This window comes from Harpia harpyja, chromosome 12, assembly GCF_026419915.1.
Source record: "Harpia harpyja isolate bHarHar1 chromosome 12, bHarHar1 primary haplotype, whole genome shotgun sequence".
Classification (NCBI taxonomy): Eukaryota; Metazoa; Chordata; class Aves; order Accipitriformes; family Accipitridae; genus Harpia; species Harpia harpyja.
The window spans coordinates 21,550,200-21,569,084 of record NC_068951.1 but is presented as its reverse complement, the minus strand read 5'-3'; the positions used below and the strand labels follow the sequence as shown (position 1 = coordinate 21,569,084).

At 58.0% G+C, this 18,885-nt stretch overlaps 1 protein-coding gene across 1 annotated transcript; it reads left to right on the top strand.

The window, feature by feature from the left end:
* The first annotated feature begins 1,348 nt into the window (after nt 1-1,348).
* FOXL2 (forkhead box L2) lies at nt 1,349-3,670 on the top strand. The gene has a single exon (XM_052803822.1). It carries the CDS (start codon nt 1,555-1,557, stop codon nt 2,470-2,472), a length of 918 nt encoding a protein of 305 aa, XP_052659782.1. The 5' UTR covers nt 1,349-1,554; the 3' UTR covers nt 2,473-3,670.
* The last annotated feature ends 15,215 nt before the right edge of the window (nt 3,671-18,885 follow it).

Below are 18,885 nucleotides of genomic sequence, written 5' to 3'. Positions count from 1 at the left end.
GTTGGGCAACGGTTCGTGTTCAGGAAAGGCAGAGTGAGCCTGAGGGCCGTGACCTGCCGGCCCGCGGAACTGCGGGCACCGAAGTGTGGGTGCAGCTCCCTCCGAGGGTGGCTTCTGGCCAGCCCCAGAGGGGAGACACCGAGTTGTGCTTGAGTACGGGGGGGGGAGGTCGGGTCCGTGCGGGCAAACCCCCGGAGCGGAGCCGTACCGGCAGCAGCGGGCCCGCTGCAGCGCCGGGCCCCGAGGGCCGAGCGGGGGCCGCAGCCGGGGAGCGCAGGTGGCCCCGGCCCCGTGAATCTCGGCCCGGCTCCTGCGGCTGCCGGCGGCCGCGTTGTCTTGGGGGAGGGGGGGGGCTCGGGGGGACAAACAGGGCCAGTCTGCCCCGCTCCCGGGGATCGGGCTGAAGGCTCCGTTAGAAATCAGTGCAAAGCATTCTCTGTCCGCCTGCCCGCTGCTGTAACGGCGGTTTGAGCAGCCCCGTGTCAGTGATTTATTATTACACGACGCCTCTTGTGCTCGGGCTAGCTGCGAGTGCCTTTCTGCTGCTCGGGGAGGCTCTACCCGAAGGTAGAAAAGGGGAAGGAGATGGAGAACGCCAGTGCCACATACGCTGCTCTAGGAACGGTGTGAAATAAGCCTGAGCCCTCCAGGAAAACGAGCAGGAAAGCTGCCCGGTGTGTCATCCCCCGCCCCGCCACCCTGCCCCGGCCCTCGGGGCGTCTTTCGGCCCCGCAGCCGCGCTGGGTGCCTGCGCGTACTTTGTGCGGGGAGGGAGAAGGAGAGACCCGAGGCCTCTTGCTGCCGGCCTCCTGCAAATAAGGGCGGCAAGAACCGACTTGCAGGGAGCGGCGACGGCCTCCCAATGCTCTCCGGGCGCGATCGGTTGGCGGGGCCCGGGGCCAAGACATATAAACGCAACCGCGTGTGCGGCTGGACGTGTGACAGCGGCCGAGGCAGGGGCGAGCGTCGCGGCCGCGGGCACCACCACCCCCCCCCGCACCCACCGCCTCCAGCGCGACCCCTCGCCGGGCGGGAGGGGAGCGCAGCGCCGCGGGCCCCGGCGGGCTTCCCCGGGCGGGCGGCGGAGGCTCGCTCAGCGGGCCCCGGACGCCGCCCCCCGTGCCCCCGCCCCCGGCGGCGCGGCCGAAGCCGGGGCGGTTCCGCGCCGCTCCGCGGGGCCACGTCGGGCCGCGTGTGCGCGGGGCTGAGCGCGGCGCCGTGACTGCGGGGTGAACTCGGCCGTGCCCAGCGGCTCGGCGGCGATAGGGGAGCGGGCTCCTGACGAAAGCGGAACTCGGCCGGGCCCATACAAATCAGAAAAGGGCCCGGCCGCCGCGGCAGAGGGGAGCGGAGCCCGCCGGGGCAGGCACGCCGCCGCCGCCGCGCTGCACGGACCAGCGGCGCCGCGAGAGGCGCCTCCGGATCGCCGTCCCGGTCCCGGCTTCGAGCCCGGCCCCGGTCTCGGCCAGCGCGCGGCGGGACGGCCGCCGGCACCGGGCTTCGCGCAGCGGGCAGCGCTCCGCACCGCGCCCCGGGCGGCGGACGCGGGGCACCATGATGAGCAGCTACCCGGACGGCGAGGAGGACACGGCGGCGCTCCTGGCTCATGACACCGGCGGCAGCAAGGAGCCGGAGCGGGGCAAGGAGGAGTTGGGCGCCGACAAGGGCCCCGAGAAGCCGGACCCCTCGCAGAAGCCCCCCTACTCCTACGTGGCCCTGATCGCCATGGCCATCCGAGAGAGTGCGGAGAAGAGGCTCACGCTGTCCGGGATCTACCAGTACATCATCAGCAAGTTCCCTTTCTACGAGAAGAACAAGAAGGGCTGGCAGAACAGCATCCGCCACAACCTCAGCCTCAACGAGTGCTTCATCAAGGTGCCCCGGGAGGGCGGCGGCGAGCGCAAGGGCAACTACTGGACCCTGGACCCCGCCTGCGAGGACATGTTCGAGAAGGGCAACTACCGCAGGAGGCGAAGGATGAAGCGGCCCTTCCGGCCGCCCCCGGCCCATTTCCAGCCAGGCAAGACCCTCTTCGGCCCCGACAGCTACGGCTACCTCTCCCCGCCCAAGTACTTGCAGTCCACCTTCATGAACAACTCGTGGCCGCTGGCGCAGCCCCCCGCGCCCATGCCCTACGCCTCCTGCCAGATGTCTGGCGGGAACGTCAGCCCCGTCAATGTGAAAGGACTCTCGGGCCCGGCATCCTACAGCCCCTACTCGCGGGTGCAGAGCATGGCGCTGCCCAGCATGGTGAACTCCTACAACGGCATGGGCCACCACCACCACCCGCACGCCCACCACCCCCAGCAGCTCAGCCCGGCCAGCCCCGCGCCGTCCGCGGCCCCGGCGGCGAACGGAGCCGGCCTCCAGTTTGCCTGCGCCCGCCAGCCCGCCGAGCTGTCCATGATGCACTGTTCCTACTGGGAGCACGAGAGCAAACACAGCGCCCTGCACTCCCGCATAGATATCTAGGGAGGTTCCGGCCGGCCGCCGCCACAGAAATGCCCTCGTCCCGGCCCCGCTGCCCCTCTCCGATCCCGCCGCGTTCTCCTGCGCTCTCGTGTCTGTCCTCCTGCTCCTCCTCCTTCGCCTTCTCTCTGTGCCCAAACTGTCGCGGTGGGAAAGAGCAGCCCTGCTCCGCGGGTAGTGGAAGTGTAGGAGCCGTCCTCCGATGAGGAGCGGGCGGTGGGAGGGTGGGAGCTCCCCCGGCGGGGCTGCGCCGGGCGGAGCGGCGGCCGGGCCGGCTGCCTCTGGGCGAGCTCGGATTTACCGTTCGCTTCTCTGCCCCTGTGTGTGTGTGTTTGTTTGTGAGGGGTTTGGGGGCGGCGGGAGCAAGTAGTTAAAAATAGGCTGTTTAGCCCTCAAAGTTCTGCTTCTTTATAATTCGGCCGTAATCTTTTCGGGCTCAGCCTTGGGGAGAGTAAAGCAGAGCTTGTAAATAACGGCGGCATTTCCACGCGTGGCGGTGCGGGGCTGGCGGGGCCTAGACACTGCCGTGTGCCTGCGGTGCTCATCCTCCTCCTCCTCTTCATCTCCCCCTTCTTCTTCCTCGGTCTGCAAAGCACTGCGCTTCTTCCGAGCTGTGGGTTTTCGTCAAAATAGTACTTACGTGGGGACTGCTGTAACAGCAGATGTGCGATATTGCTGGTTATTAGAAACCAACAAACAAAATCCGCCAGGGTCACTCGTGAAACGTTTCGGCAGCGGTAAATATATTTTTTAAAGGAGACGATGTCCTCTGAGGTCTTAAAAGTAATTTTATACAGGTCTAAAAAAATATTTTGATGTTATAAAAAAAAAGACGGTTTCCTGTAAATTGGAATATTTTTCCGTGTGCATATTATTATTAATAATGAAAGTTTAAACTATCTTAGGGTTTTTTGACCCCAAACCTGGCCCAAAATGGATTTTCCGGTAGGTTCTGCTTTTGAATGCTTGCCCTTTTTCTTAAAACGTTTTGATCCTTCAATTTTACATAGATTAATGTGGAAAAAAAATAGCGTTTATCATACAGGGGCCAGTTCATAGCGATTTTGTAAGTGTTTATGTAAGCTGATAGATGCTGTGGCATAGTACCATTTTGGGACCAACTTTCCTAGAGTGAACTAGCACTTTCATTGTACTTTCTAGCATTGTAAAGTCTCCAATAAAATGCCTTTCCTTCTCTTCATCTCGTTTTGTTTCGCTCCGCTCCTCCGTGCTCGGGATCGGGAAGCGGCAGCGTAGAAGCGGGCGGGCGCCGTGTGCCGGGGCCGCTCCGCGCCGCCCGGCCGGCTCCCGGCGACGGGCACCGCTCCGGGCCCCGGGTCCCGGCAGCGGGCTCGCAGCGCTCTCCGCTGCCGCGCACGCCGGCTCCGCTGCGGGCAATACGCGGGCTGTGCTCGGGCGGTCTATCGGCTTCGTTCAGCGCCGTGGCGGGCGGCACGCCGGCGGGGCCGAGCCGACCGGCGGCCCGGTGCCCTCTCGGCGGCCGCCGAGGAGGTGCGGGAACCGTTTCGTTGGCTCCGCGGGCGAACGGCGCGGGCGGGGCTGGGGGCGCCTCTGCTCCGCTCCGGGGCGCGGGCAGCCGGCAGCACCTCGCCCGTGTGTCCGGCCCTCCCGGGGCGCCGGGAGGCAGAGCCCTCCGGACAGTGCTGCAGGCTGTGCCCGCCACAGACCCCGGCTCCGCTTTCGTTTCTTCCCCGGACGCTCGGGGCGGCGGCGCTGGGCGACCGCGGAGTAGCCCCGCGTCGCCCCAGGCCCGGCCCGGCCGCGCTGCGGCGGAGCCCGAGCCCCATCTGGGCCCCGGCCGGTGCCGGCGCGGGGAGCCGCTGGCGGATCTCGCTTTCCTCGCCGGGCCCGTGGCTCCGGCAGCGGCGCTCCCGAGGCCTGGGCCTCGCTTCGAAGCCTGCCCGCGGTCGCGGGCAGCGGCCCCTGCGCGGGCGCCTGGGGGCTCGGGAAGGGAGGGGGCGGCGGGGCGAGCGGGGTGGCCCCCGCCCGGTGCCGGCGCGGAGCGCAGCGGGTCCCCTTGGACGCCAGCCTGGGCCAGGCCTGCTGTTCGGCGGGCGGGAGCGGGGATGCGGGTGTTCCGCTCGTTCGGGGATGCGGGTGTTCCGCTCGTTCCGGGTTGCGCTCCCTCCGCCGGAGAGGGGGTGCCAGGGGCGAAACCCGGTGCCGGGGGCGAGCACTCCCCTCCCGCTGCCGGGGGGGCCTGCGCCGGGGCCCACGGGAGACGTGACCCGCAGGCGCTGGGTGCAGACAGGCCTTTGCCCGGCTGCCTGCCGCTCTGCCTCTCCGCCCGGGCCTTCTGCAGGCTCCCTGCACGGAAGGAAGCGGCAGCCTCCAACTCGGTCGCAGAAATCGGGGGGGGGGGGGACGCGGGGACCGGTCGTCTCTCTGCCGCGGTGCTGCTCAGCGGCCACGGCCACGGGAGGAGGGCTGCGGGGCCACCCGCCGGGCCAGGCCGGCCTCGCTACAGGCTGGAGGCCCTGGTCTGCCCCCGGTCCCCAGGCCCTGGCCCGAACGGGAGGGCAGTGGGGCGGCCGAGGGGCTCCTCTCCTGGGCGGGCAGAGGCGCGGGGCTGCGGCAAGTGGGGTCGCTGCGCAGCGCCGGTGCCCAGGCCGCTGCGAGGCCGACCTGCTGCCCGGGGGCCGGGAGGGAAGGAGCGAGCCCAGCCCGTACACGAACACCGATGTAACGGGAGGCGAAAGGCCGGAGCAGGGCGGCGGGCAGCGTCGGGGACCCGTGGCTCTGCCGGCCGCTGCCGGGAGCGGGGCGCTCGCTCGGGGTCTCTGACCTGCCCGGGCCCTCAGGTGGGAGCTGGTGGCGGAGGGGAGAGGGGGCACTGCTCACACGCCCTAAGGAGTGCAGGGCGAGAGCGGCGACCGGCCCTGACAGCCCGGTGGTCGCCTGTGGATTGCCGCCTTGCACCGGAGAGCTCAAGGCCTTAGCTGCTTGCCGCTTATTCTACAGGTGCTGCTAGTCCCGCTTGTTTCCTCAGTGGTACGTCGGGGCCGTGGTGAGCTCGCAAGGGAAAACCCTCCCGCCGCCGGCGGTGGGCACGGGGCGAAGGGGGGGGGGGGAGCGCCGCCCCGGGCCCCGCACAGCCCCGCCGGCGTCCCCCCGGGCCCCTTCCCTGGCAGTGCCATCGCTCGGCCGGGCTGCAGCGCCCTTGGCAAAGGCCCGGGAGCGGCTGGGGCCTCGCCGGTTTCGGGTGAAGCGATACCTGGCTGTGCCTATGTGCAGGGGGAGGTGGCAGCAAGCCCGGGACCGGGCAGGGCTGTGCGGCCCCCGGGGCTGCTCCGATTCCCGCGGGGTCTCTAGGCGGCGGTGCCGCAGGGGGCTCGCAGGGGCTCGCCGTGCGTGACCAGCACCCGGCTGTGGCAATACGGAGAGGCAGGGAGCAGCGCGTTTGACTGCCCTTTGGTCACGGGCAATCGCTGGACGAGGGTCCCCCTCCCCAAGAGCGCGCGGTGCGGGAGTGTGCAGGCAAAGCAGGGAAGCAGGCAAAGGTGCCCTCGGGGTCCCCGGCCAGCCTTCGCCCACCGGGAGCTCTCTGCTGCGGCTGGGCCTGCCAGGGGGGACATGTGGGCGGGCAGGGCCGGGAGAGGCCCCTCGTCGTGCCAGGCCGGGGGCCTGTCCGTCTGCTGGGCTCCCGGTGCCCGGCGGGGGCTCTGCTCGCCTTCGCCCCCAGCCCCCCGCGCCGCTCCCCGGCAGCAGCGCGTCCCCAAGTCAGCCGGTGCCGCCGTCTCGCCTGTAGGATGTTTTCACGATCGTTTTCTGTATTTTTATAAACAGAGGCTGGACCGAATGTAAACGCGCCTGGTTTATTAAACAGCCACCGTGTCCTGGGCATGGCTGCAACCCCCTCTCTCCACCCTGCCCTCAGGACCGCCCCGGCAGCCCCGGTGCGGACCGCTCCCCCGCCCGGGCCCGGCGGGACGGGACTGGCGGGGCCCCGGGCTGCCTCCAGCCCGGCCGTGCCCCCGGCAGCGCCTCCTCGCTCTGCCCTCGGCCCTCCGCGGACGGGACGGGAAATCGGAGCGGGAGCCCGGCCGGCGTGGGGCAAGGCGGCGTGGGGCAGGGCCCGTCCTGCCGGCAGCAGCGCGGCCTGTGCCGCTGTCGGGAGCGGCCGGGCCTCCCGTTCAGGTCCCGCCGGCCTGGGGAAGGGGGCGGCCATCACATCCCTGCTCGCTGGTGCTCTCCCGGGCAGCGGGCACCGGCCCGCGGGGAGCCGCCCGGGACCTCGCTGTGCGCTAACGAACACCCAGGCGTCGGCACGCGGGGACTGAGCGTCCCGTGAGAGACTCGCCGCCCCGCGCCCCCCAGCCCAGGCCACTGGGCAGCCTTGCTGCAGCGCCGGATCGGGCCCGCATCCTGGGACGGTGGCACTTGGGCCGGCAGCGGCTGGGCGGGAGAAGGGGGTCTGTAGCGACCCGACGTGCGGGCAGCCCCGTGGGCACGAACGGCGCGGGCCAGGGGGTGCCCACGGCGGCTCGGCGTGCCCTCGCCCCGGGCCGCCGCGCCAGCTCCGCCCGCCGCTCCCACCTGCCCCCGGGCCGCGCCGCCACCCAGCCCCGTCGGGCCCTTACGAGAGCAAGCGGCCGAGCGCCGGTCTCTTGGCAAGACCTGGGTTTGCGCGTTGTGTAAGGCCTTTCCCCGTTATAAAAATGACGGCGGGAGGAACGCTCCGCGGAGCGGGACGCGCTCCCCGGGCCAGCACCGCGGCATGGAGCCTCCCGTCGGCCTCGGGGCCGCCGCCCGCCGCGGGGCTGCTCCGGGGGCCGCAGCCGGAGCAGGCGGGCTCGGGGCCGCTGGCCCGGCTGAGCTGCCGCCGCTGCCCTGCCGGAGCGGCCCCGGGTTTATGCAACGCTGGCGAGAGATGAAAGCAGAAGAGCGAGGGCTGTTTTCTCCCTGCACGGAGCGGGCGTGGAAGCAGTCCGCCTCGGCCACTGCCGGAGCGGGAGCGCGCTGCCCGTGCCACTCGGGGGAAGGGATGGGTTCGCTCCCCGGGGCTGAGCGGGCTCCCATCGCCCCCCGGCTGCTCCAGTCCCCGGGGCAGTGCCGGGCCCGGGGGCCTGTTTTGCGGCCGTAGGTTTTTCTTCCTCTCCGGTCCTTCGCGCAGCCTTGGAGCCCTGGCCGGGCTCGGACGGCGGCAGAGCCCTCGGCGCCGGGAGCGCTCCCCGCCGGCACGGCACGGCACGGCACGGCACGGGTGCTCTCTGCCTGCGGCCGCTGCGTCTGAGGGACCCCAGGGGAGCGGTCGCGACCCGGCTCCTTTCGTCGTGCCCGGGGCGGGTGGACGACGGTGCCGGTGGCTGCGGGCAGCGCAGAGCCGTGCTTCGGGAGGGGACACAGACACAGCTCTCACCTTGCGCCCCCCTCCCGCCCCGGCCGGTGCGGCTGTTTAATACCGCCTGATTCCTGGTATTCTTGTCCGTGTTTTAAGTGGTGAAAAAGTCATTTCCAGTCCCATGGTCCGCGTTTCACCCTGAACTCATTGAAAAGAGAGTGCGGGGTCAGGACTGTTTATTATACAACCAATTAAAACAGGAAAATATGCAAAGGCTTCATTCAGCGAGATCCGGCTATTGTTAAGCCGAAAACGATATTTTTGTTTCAAAAATAAAAAAGTACATTTGTTACTTAAAAAATCTCCGCTCTGCGTGTGTGGCGGACGCGGCTCCCGGCCGCTCTCCCCGGCTGCCCGGCCGCCGTGCCCCGGCGGTCGGGAGCGCTGCGAGCCCCGGTGGCCCCGGCTCGTCGCCTCCCCTGCGCCTGGGGCCCGTCCAAGCCCGCCCGGCGCGTACCGGGCCGAGCCGCGCGCCCTGCGTTGCCGGCGGGCGGCTCGACGGGGCGGGCGGCGGGCAGGGTCCGGGGACCCCTCCTTCGCCCCCCTGCTGGGGCTCGGCCCGCCCTCCGGGGTCCGGTCCTGCCCGCTCGCAGGAAAGGCCGGCCAGCCTCAATCGCAGGGAGCCGGGCGCGGGCAGCCGGCGTGGTGCTTTAGGCAATAGAAGACGGTGAAAAAAAAAAATACTGCGAGGACTAAAAAGCCCGACACTGTAGTGGCGGACGGGGCCGGGATAACCAGACTGGAGAGCCCCGAGACGCACGGCAGAGCCCCGGGCGCAGCCCTGCGCCCCGCCAGCGGTGCCTGCAGCCCTGGGACCGCCTCGGCGGCCGGGAGCGGGGGATGGAGGCGGGGCTTCAGGCGGGGGGGGCTCCCGGGGCTGCCGTTCCCCTCGCCTTCTCCATCCACCTACGCGCAACCCCCCCAGAAGCCCGTCCCGGGGTCTGCGGGGCATCTCCGCGGCTTGGCACGGCTCTGCTCTGCGGCGGTGTAACATCTGCCCCGCAGCAGGGATGTGGCCCCGCGCAGGGGAGGCGGCGGGGGCGGGGGCGGGGGTGCTCCTCCCGGCGGGGCTCGGCGCCCGCCCGCCCGCCCGCTCTGCCGCCCGGGGCCGCCGCGGCCCCGCCGCCCGCCCCAGGTAGCCCTCGGGGATGTGCTCAGCAGCGGGCCTGGGAAGCGCTCACCAAAACAATCGCTCAGGCTGCCCTAATCCAATGAGTTTATTTTAGTCCTTGAGCTGTATTGAAAACATTAGCTCTGCTTCTTGTGGTTGTTTACAGTATGTTGGTCTCAACATCCCAGCCGCCCTTCTGGAAAAGTCTTGCAGGATTCAGGCAGGGGGAAACCAACACAGAAGTGACTCGGAAAGCGTGATGGCAAATGATTAATCAAATCAGAGACAGGAAGGCGGAGGTAATCAATGAGTTTTCACTTATAGTTTACTTGGATGGACATCTTTTTCCTTTTTCTTGCTATAAGTTTAGAAACCGCACGGGGTTTTATTAGCCAAACAAGCAGCTGCAGGCTTTGGTGAGCTGGTGGGAATTAGTGCAAAAGCAGCTGCATGTCGCCTGAAGCACAGTACGGCTTTCGACAAAACCTCGTGCTTCTTCCCGCCTCAGCACACGGAGCCGGGCGGCAGGCACCGAGGCCGGGCTGCGCCCCGCGGGAGCCCGCCCGCTCCCCGCTGCGGGGACCTGCCCGGTCTCCCGGGGAGGAACACAGACCACGAACGCACTGCGCAGGGGAGGGGAGTCTTGCTCTCCCTCAGGTTGCACAGCGAGCAAATACTTTGAGAGATCTCGTCAGGTGAGATCTTAAAAGTGAAGCACTGGCTCTCCCTGCTCTGCCTTTGGGAGGGAGTACACCCTGCCCTGAAGTCCCGAGGGTCCCGAGATCGGTTTCCCCGGAGGGCGCAGGCGGGCGCGGGCACCCAGCTGGCTCCGCAGCCTGCTCGGGAGAGGAGCCTCCTCCTGACATCGGCGGAGGCTCCTGACTTCCCAGCAGGTCCCTGTAAATGCCACAGTTTTGCTGGCAGTTGAATTGGTCACCTACCTTCGTTTAATTTCTTTCTCTCTCTCTCCAACGGGATTCCCCCCCACACACTACATGAGTAGCTAATTCGGAGCGATAACGAAGTAACGGGACGAAATGTCACATTTCTCGTTTACAGTGGCTATTTTCGATTAAATTGAGCGGCACGGTGTGAATGCCGGCACGGTGTGAATGCCGGCACGGAAGCGGCGCAAACCGCACCGACCCGCGGGCTGGCCCGGGAGGGTATTTCACTAACACCTGGTGAGAACTCTGGCACTCGGCTGGGGCGGGAGTGTCTGAAAAAACCGTGAGGCTGCGGTAAACGGGCTCTGGACGAGGGAGGGGGAAAGGGTCGTGATTTCTAGGCTGGCGGGGCAGCTTCCACTTCTTCGGGCAAGCGGTGCGTGCAAAGATGCGGGCTTTAGGGGCACGCTGCCGACTCCGCCGCAAAGAAGAGTTAGTGACCTCTTGTTTGAGATACGGCGCCTGTTTCCCCGTTTTTTTTTTTCCCGGCGATAACTGTGATTCTTTTTATTACTATCGTTCTGTTCTGTGGAAACCCAAACAATCAATAAAGGATAGGGCGAAGCTGAGCACAACGCGAGGCGTAACGTCCTCATTTATCAAAAGGGGGAAGAAACAAGAAGTCACTCGCTACTCATCTTTTTTCAGGTGTTGCTTTTAACAAGATGTTCAGAAAAAAAAATATCAGGCACATGTTGTTGACGATGTGCTGAGTTTCCTCTGCTCCTTTCTTTAGGAGGCGATATCGCTCGGTGCTTATCAGCGTCTGTGGCATCTGGTACATGACTCCTAAACGCTCCCCGCGCTCAGGTACAAATAATTATTGCAGTACAAAGGCTGCCCGGCAGCCAGCCTTCTCTGCCGCCCGCCGAGCCCTTCGCTGGGGAGAGTTTTCAGCCTCCACAGAGAGCAAGGAGCGGCGCCGATAACGGCTCGCACAGCCCAGACAACGGAGCGCCTGTGAAGCAGGAGCGCCCGGGCAAACGTTCGCCGCCGCTGGCTGCCTGGCTAATAAAAGACCCCCCCCCGGGCGCGGGGTGAAGCTGGGAAGGGTTTCGGGGAGAGGCAGGTTTCAGGAGGCTGAGGTTTCGGCAGCGGGAGTTCTCCCTTGATTCGTTTTCAACAAGGTTTTTCAGGCTGCGAGGTGGGCGCGCTGCCGCGGAGCGTGCGGCCAGCCCCTTCTGCCTTCAAAAGCGTCCCCAAACGAGGCAGGAGGGATACACACCGACTGGGAAGGGCCGCCGGGATCCCCACTAATACCAGTGGGAGATGGATCCCCGAGGCACCTTAATTCATGTCCTCACGGATTGCCACGGCAACGCTCTCATGTCCCCAGTGCGCGGCGGGAGGGGCGCTGAGGCAGCGGCCGCCAGGCCGGGCTGGCGGCGGGGAGGCGAGGCGGGCAGGGGCAGGGGCAGCTTCTCTGTCCCCTGGCCTTGCGGGTTGCCTTGTTGGTTCCTGTGGTGCCTCCGAGACACGGGAACGTTTTCAAAAAAGAAACAGGAGATTTTGAAAGTTATCAGGGTAATTTGGAAGGTCTTTTAAAATACACATCATTGATCACATCTCCTGTAGAGCAGTCTCCCGCCCTGGCTGCTGTAGGTTCTGCTCTTTCCCCAAATCAGTGAGCTCGCTTTGGAAGCCTCTTGGTTTGCCTTTTTTGATAAACTACCGTTCAGTTCAGCCCAGAGCAGCCAAGTGTTGTCTGGGACAGTCACCGGTTGCCCTGGAATAGAAATGGGAACCACTTGTTTAAACATTCTAAGGTCCCAAAATCTCTACGAGCCATCACAGAAGGGATTTTTTTTTTTTTTTCTTTTTTTCCCTTCCCGGAGCGGGAAGGGAGCGGGGGGATTATAGGGAGGAATGTCTGCCCAGGCTGCTACAAGCACCATAAGATTTTGGTTTGCCTTTTTTTTTTTTCCCATCAGTTTTTCCATTCCTTGAGGAAAATTTTTCAGTATCTGAATCAAAGCGCATTATTCCAACTCTTTTTTTGTTGTTTTGTTTTATCTTAGCCCTTTTTCATGTTTTCATTTAAAAAGTGACAGATTTGGTAGAACTCTCAACTGTTTCCTATTAGAGGCGGAGAGTTCACCAGTGTGCCTTTCTGATGTTGCACATTACACGTTCTGGAGTTTAAAGCGGGAATACATCCTAAGTAGTTACAGTTGGCCCGATGCGGGAAGCCCTTACTCCTTTACCTCCCTCCCCGAGCTCTCGCAGCGACTCCGGCGGCCCGGCCCGCCGCTGCCCCCTGCCGGACCCGCACCGCTCCGCGCCGCGCCACTCCCCGCCGCCGCCGCCCCGGGCGGGGAACGAGGCAGCCTCGCCGGCATCCCGCGCTGCGGAGGGCCCTGCCGGGGCGGAAGGGGCTCCAGGCTTCCGACTGCCGAAGAGCAACCGGTTTGCTGCCTGCCGCCGGCCGCGGCCCGGATGCTCTCAGGATGGTCCCGTTGCCAGAAAATACCCAGAAAAGTCATGGTGGGCGGGAGGTGTTTCCCAGCCTGCAGAACGTTCTTCATTCGGTCTTGAAATGGGGGGAATTCCTGGGATAGAAATACGCAGCGGCACATTTCTCCTTTTGCCTTCTCCATTTCCCTCGCCGATTCTTCTTTTCTCTTTGCTGCTGCTCTTACCGCTATTGCTGCTCTCTCTCGCTCTCTGATATTGTAGGGGCTGTAGCATTCCATCCTGACAGCAGGCTTTTACCGTTGCTCTGTTGTTCCATATTTTTAACCACTAATCTCCCCTTTAAGGAAAATCCCCTTTACGTAACAAGTCATTCTGAGTCCTTGTGTTTGGGAGTGTAGCCCTGTACAGATACTAGTCAAGTGGTGTGGAGAGCAGCGCTTGGTAGGAGAGTTAGATGGTGTCAAGTAATCTTCGTAGCCAAATTTTCTTGTAAATACGTGCAGGATACAATACACGTTTATAAAAAAAATCCTCCTTTGGCAACTGAGACCTTATAGCTATAGCAAATGGTTTTGTACACATGTGCTGAAATTTTTGGTGATAAGCCTTCATCTTATATTCCTTAGACCCAAAAAATCACTGTGCGGTCCATTGATCTTGAGCAAATGAGCACGTTTGTGATTGCAAAATGTGAAATGAGAAAGAAAAAAAAGGATGTAGATTAAGGAAATATCCCTTTCCATACGCTACTCGCATTTGTTAATGCACAGGTACAGGATAGCTGCTAGCTTATACCAGCAGTTTGTAATTTATGCCACAAAATCACCAAGTGCTGTAGTTCCTAGTGTAGCAGAGTTTAAGGTGCTCACAGTTTATTAGATCCTACACAAATTCTAATATTCTTTATATGATCAGTTATTGCCTTTTATTTGAAAAAGAACTGGATATTTATAAAGTATTAGGAGAAACAGAATTTGATAAAGAGAATCAAGTGCAGTGGGTTCTAGAGAAACACAAGGCACAGTGAAATAATTTATACTGAAGTAAGAAGGAAGTCCTGGTTTTATCTGTGCTGAGGTGAGTTCCCTCGCTGAGGCCTGGCAGTGGACCTTCCCTGTTTCAGTTCTGTGCTGGGGCTGGGCAGGCGGATTTGTGCAGTGGCAGCGTGACTGCCAGGGATTCCCCGCGTTCCCCTTGTCTGAACTAGCCGAGGAGGATCACAAAGTTGACTCCTATCCTTGTGCCTCAGTGGTCATCCTGGAGGATGACCTGTGGTATCGTTGCTTCCATCGCCGACACAGAAACGTAGACTGCAACTGAACCCCCTGAGTCCTCTGCTGCCCAGGCTTGATGCGAGTGAAGCCACCTTCCCTTTCAGTGTTGCGATGTCAACATCAAAGCACTGGTGGTAGGATGTCATTTTGCAATGGGAAGGACTGACCCAGAGGAGCTCTCCACAGTGAAAAACCGTATATGCCTAATTTTCCAGGGCTGTTTTTTCTTTAGGTCTTTCACCTTCTTAGTGACAAAGAGTAGAGCAGAGCTGAACTGTAGACTCATTGTGCACCCACAGCTTGAGCCAGCGCAGTGGGAAGACGGGGTGCTGGCTGTTTCTGAGAGGAAGGTGCTCGCCTCGCATTGGGAATTTCAGGAGTGGGAATTTCTTCTTTGCGGTTTATCTTTATAGCTATTGTTATATTTATTTACTGTTCAAGCAAGATTGGGGCAGTGCTGCAATACCACAGTATACAAAGCAGCCCCAGCTCCCGAGACCCCCCAGTCAAAATATTTCTGTGATGTTTTCAGAGTATTGGCTACCTCAGATGGAAGGGCACCTTGCTCATGGAGAACTTGCCAGGACTGATGCTTCACTGGGGTAAATCAGCACAGTAATAACAAAGTCAGTGTGGCCCCATCATATTAGGTGTGGATTTAAACTTCTGTTGACATATTTGGTTAATAGTACTTTTTTCTTTATCCTGTGCTTCACATCACTGTAGTACAGAACAACTGTCATAATTTAACTTTTGTACTTTTTCCCAGAGAACTGAGTGAGATGGATCGTTTTCTGGTGGTGACTTAGTATTTTCTGGCTAGCAGTTGGAAATAAAGCTCATCCACTTGAAAGCCAGGTGGGGCAGGAGCAGGGTAGAAAAGATAAAGCTCTATGCACAGCTGTATTCTCAGACTACTTGAAGGAGGGTGCCCGTGGATTCGGCACCAGTGGATCTGACACAACGTGAAAACTGTTTTTCTGTATCACTTACATTATAGTTGAAATGTGAAATGAACTCCATGTGGCAGCAGCCAAAGGAAAAAAAAAAGGGAAAGAAAAAAAAAAGAAGCACTCTCCAAAAGTTTCGGTTATCCCTTGAAGCTATATTACAACATATACTACTCTAATTGAATCAGTGTGAGAACTTTTCCCCTCCATTTAGATCAGTGCTAGTCTCTGTCCACTTTTCCCTGGAGATGCACACATTTGATACAAAGATGTGCCAGGACACCCACACCTAAGGTAGGATTTGAACGTTTGGTTTAATGCTTTAACTGCCAAAAAGAAACTGTTGCTTCTTGCATGCCTTTGCCAGAATCCATTATGATTTTCTCCCTCTTCTCTCCCCTTCTTTGTAGACTTAGCACCAGGGTGTGATGCAGGAAAGTTTTTTCTGAGTAAAGGCTACTAGATCTGCTCTGAGGATGCAATAGATTAATTGATCATTTCTAGGGAGTTTTTGGGGATGAATCAATAAACCTTAGAAATACTGGCAGCATCTGTGAAGAGCCATTAAAAAGGCTGATGGTGATGGAGAAGGAAAGAGGTCTTGATGCTGCTCAAACTCTACCACCCTGTTAGCCCTGGACGGGGAGTTGCCTGTAAGTGCTTGTTTTTCACCTGTGAAAGGATGCCGAGCAAAGCCCGCTGAGCATTGTGAGCCATCATTCATTACATTTACAGAGTATTTTTGGAAGTATGGAGAAAATCTCTGCATGTTTCAAAGTATCAATGCTACTACATAGCACAAAATTAATTGACAGCTCAGAAAGCAAAAGCAATTGATACCCAAATACACGTCTGTTCTGTAAGTATTCACATGTGCGAAACAATACGTGATCCACAAAAACAGATGGCTCTTGTATCAAATACATGGAATCAAGTTGAATTATGAAGACTTTGAAAAGGTCCTCAGTTTAAATGTACATGGCTCTCTGAAATGTCTAGCTAAGTTTAGTGCAACAATTAAAAACAGATAGATTGTCAGGATGCATAGACCAGGGGTAGAGTTAATTCAACATGAAAGAAATGAGTGACTGGGAACGAGAGAGAAGAGCAGAAGCAGCAGGAAAGGAGCAAGAATGTATGGAGAAATGAAATGCTAATAAGGGGGGTTAGGGAGAGCCAGGAATAGAAGGGGGGGAAAGCAAGAAGTGAAAAAAAAGGAGAGAGAAAAAAATGAAGGAAGGCTATGAGACAGGAAAGAGAAGGAGAGCAGCAAGAAAAATAATGATGTTTTATTTTGTAATCTGGCAGCTTTCACTTCAGGAGAACAAAACCTGGAGCAGACCTAAAGGCTACTACTTTTGTATTGAAAGTATGTGGGAGGGTCTTTCTTTGATGGTTATATATACATGCATGTAATTATAGAAATAAAATTACATAGAAATTGCAGTCTTTCTGGGGATCTCGCATTATTCCCCAGAATCACAGTTTTCCCCACACTGCCATGTGTCCACCAGCATTAATGCCATTCCTGCGTGCCGCACTGTGAACCAGGGCTTTCTGTTTCGGTTTGCTGCTTGTTTCTGTCCTGCTTTCTCAGAGCTGGAAATGGTGTTCCTGGCTCCCCTGTTCTGCAGCCCCCGGTGACATGACAACCTGATATGACCTCAGGGCTGTCCGCTGAGATATCACTGTTGTTTGCAATCACTGTTTCCTTATGTTGATATTCATGGCAACATTTTCATTTCACACTGGCTGATCCAAATCACATCAAATGTTTTATTGCTGAATTAGTTGGTTTTTTTCTTTTTTATTGTTTTTGCCTTGTCTGTCCCTCTACATGCAAGCTGCTAGTAAAATGGCATAACTTTTCAAACTTTTTTTGGCTAAAAAAGTAATTGAGAGATATTTTAATCTAGCTATCTATTTGATAGTTTAACAATGCTAAATATTGATCAGAATCTATCTGCCTCCTTTAAAACAGGCCCTTTCTTATTTTAACATAATCTTCTACCTTTGGCTTGGGTACTATTGGGACCATCAGCTACATATCATCGACTAAGAGTATTTACACTCATGCCGAGTAGCCTGTGCTGTTATTGTATGAGGACTAACACTCTCGGCAAGCAAAAATGGATTGGATATGATCATCCATCTGGCTTTAGGAAGGCTGTCTCAGGGAGACGGGAGCAACAGGTGAGGTTTCTGGCTTGGGCAGATTGGTGTGGCACACATTTCCCTAGACAGCTGAGCATCCCAAGGAATTTCTGATGACTGCTGGAGCAGGTGTGCTGCCAAGCCTCCCTGCCATCTACCTGTCCATGTGCTGGGCTGACTCTTCTCATTAAACCAAATACACGTTTTCTGGAACTTCTTAGCTGATCACAAGATTCCTTTCAAAGCTGCCCACGGTCCCTGCCTGTGTTCTTCTCTTGCTTGAGGTCAAACTGTCACACCCACCACACCCAGGATATTGAAGATAGTGGAAAATTTCCTCACCTTGCACAGTGATTGATTTGTTGCTAGATGTCTACACGGGTGAGTGTACCCATACAGCTGGCTCCTGGGCTTGCACTGATTCCTAGTTTTGTGTGAGCCATTCCAGCTCCATTTTATTTTGCCTTAGAGGTTCTCCCCAGGGTGTGAGGAGGGTCAGACTCCTTTAGTCTTCTTCCATACACTGTGGAGAGCTTCCTCTTCTCCGAAGGTATCCTCAGGTCCTCCCGTGATTGCGATTATCCCTTGTCCCTCCAGGGAGGACACCTTTTGGTACATTTGTAGTTCAGTGACGGATACTTTATTTCCCAGTGCTGTTAGAAATGGCATCTCTGCATTTTGTTAGTGACCTGTGTGCTTCATTCCTATGTCCTGTTACACCTGGCATTGTTCAAATCACCTTTTCTAGGGTACAAAGGTTTCTAGTTTAAGCATGGTTCACAGGTTCATTAAACATTACACAGTTAATCTGTATTTTTTCTGAAAAAAATGGCTTCCAGCCATTGCTGGACCATTTCTGAATGTCTTTTCTGCTGTTTCGGATAAAAATCTGTGTTAAATTTTGCCATTCTTCCTCATCATTTCCCTGTTTCATTTCTCATCATTCTAATAGTCCTGTTATGAAGACAAGAAACAGAAACATGGATGTTTAACACTTAACAATGTCTTATTGTCTCATTGCTTTTGGAAAAGGGAATGGAAGAGGAAAAACCTCCCATATGGCTATAAACAAAACAGAAGGAAGTGAGTTCACTATTTACGGGCAAGCACAGGTCTCCTGCAAAAGAGATTTTATTTCAGTTGAGGGGAAATGCACCACTGCTCTGGTACCGAGCAGTTCTTTTCAGCAGGCTGCAATGCTGAAAAACTTGTCAGGAAACGCCAAATGTGCCCTGCGTACCTTGGGAGCATTTCTGATGAAGATGGTGATGAAAATGGCTTGTAGTCTGCCAGTGTGAAGTCAGTAGCAAATTCATATTGAGTTCAGCATTGCATACTTGGGCTTCCTAAGGAGAAAGAAATACCATATCCTGCCTTTTCCAGAGGTGTCATTTTTAGTGTCCACTCAAGTCTGACCTCTTCTAGTCCATAGTACCTCCCCAGTTGTTGCTTTCCAACTCTTGGCCTCTTTAGAGTCCCCTACCTTGTCCATGTCTTGGGTATTCCTTTACCTCATCCTCATCCCTGACCTGCCTTTGGGCATTATAATGACCTAGAAACCCAGTTGGGTCAAGGGCTAGGCATCCTCAAGGCGGTGGAGATCAGGGTTGTTATCACTACATATAGTAAAAAGGTGGAAGTTAGAACTTCTGAGGTGGTTAAAGGGATGGGTGGTGTAAAAAATTTCCCCATGTTTTAATAAAAGGAGAGAAAAAAAGGAGACAAAATGAAAAAAACCAACCAGATAAAAGCTGCTTTTAGAGTCTGAGGCAGAATCAAAACATCATTGGAGAATTGGGGATGAAATGGTTAAAAAGCCCCCCCCAAAGTCTACAAACTTAGTGATCTTTGTAAGAATAGCAAATAATCAGCAAACAGCTAAATGAAGCACAGCATTGTGGTCATTACTGCGTAATGCAGAAAATGAGTCATATCCTCAGTTTAGAGCCTCAGGTGAGTAACAGAAGCGGGTGTAACATCATCACAGTATGAGCTTTCTTGGGGATACCTGCAATATCTGTCTCAGCATGACTGGTGAAAGGGGTTGCAATAGATTGTTTAACGCTTTGAGTTTGGTGAAGCACAAATATAATTGAGCATCGTAATTTTATTCCCTTCCTCCAGAAGATGGCAAAAGTTAGCTGGACTTAACACAGGTGGAGAAAAATGTTTCAGGACCGTTTGTGCTATACTCCAATTTCAG

What these genes read in the sequence shown, in the direction of transcription:
- FOXL2 (XM_052803822.1), top strand. Translation starts at nt 1,555, where the DNA reads ATGATGAGCAGCTACCCGGACGGCGAGGAGGACACGGCGGCGCTCCTG.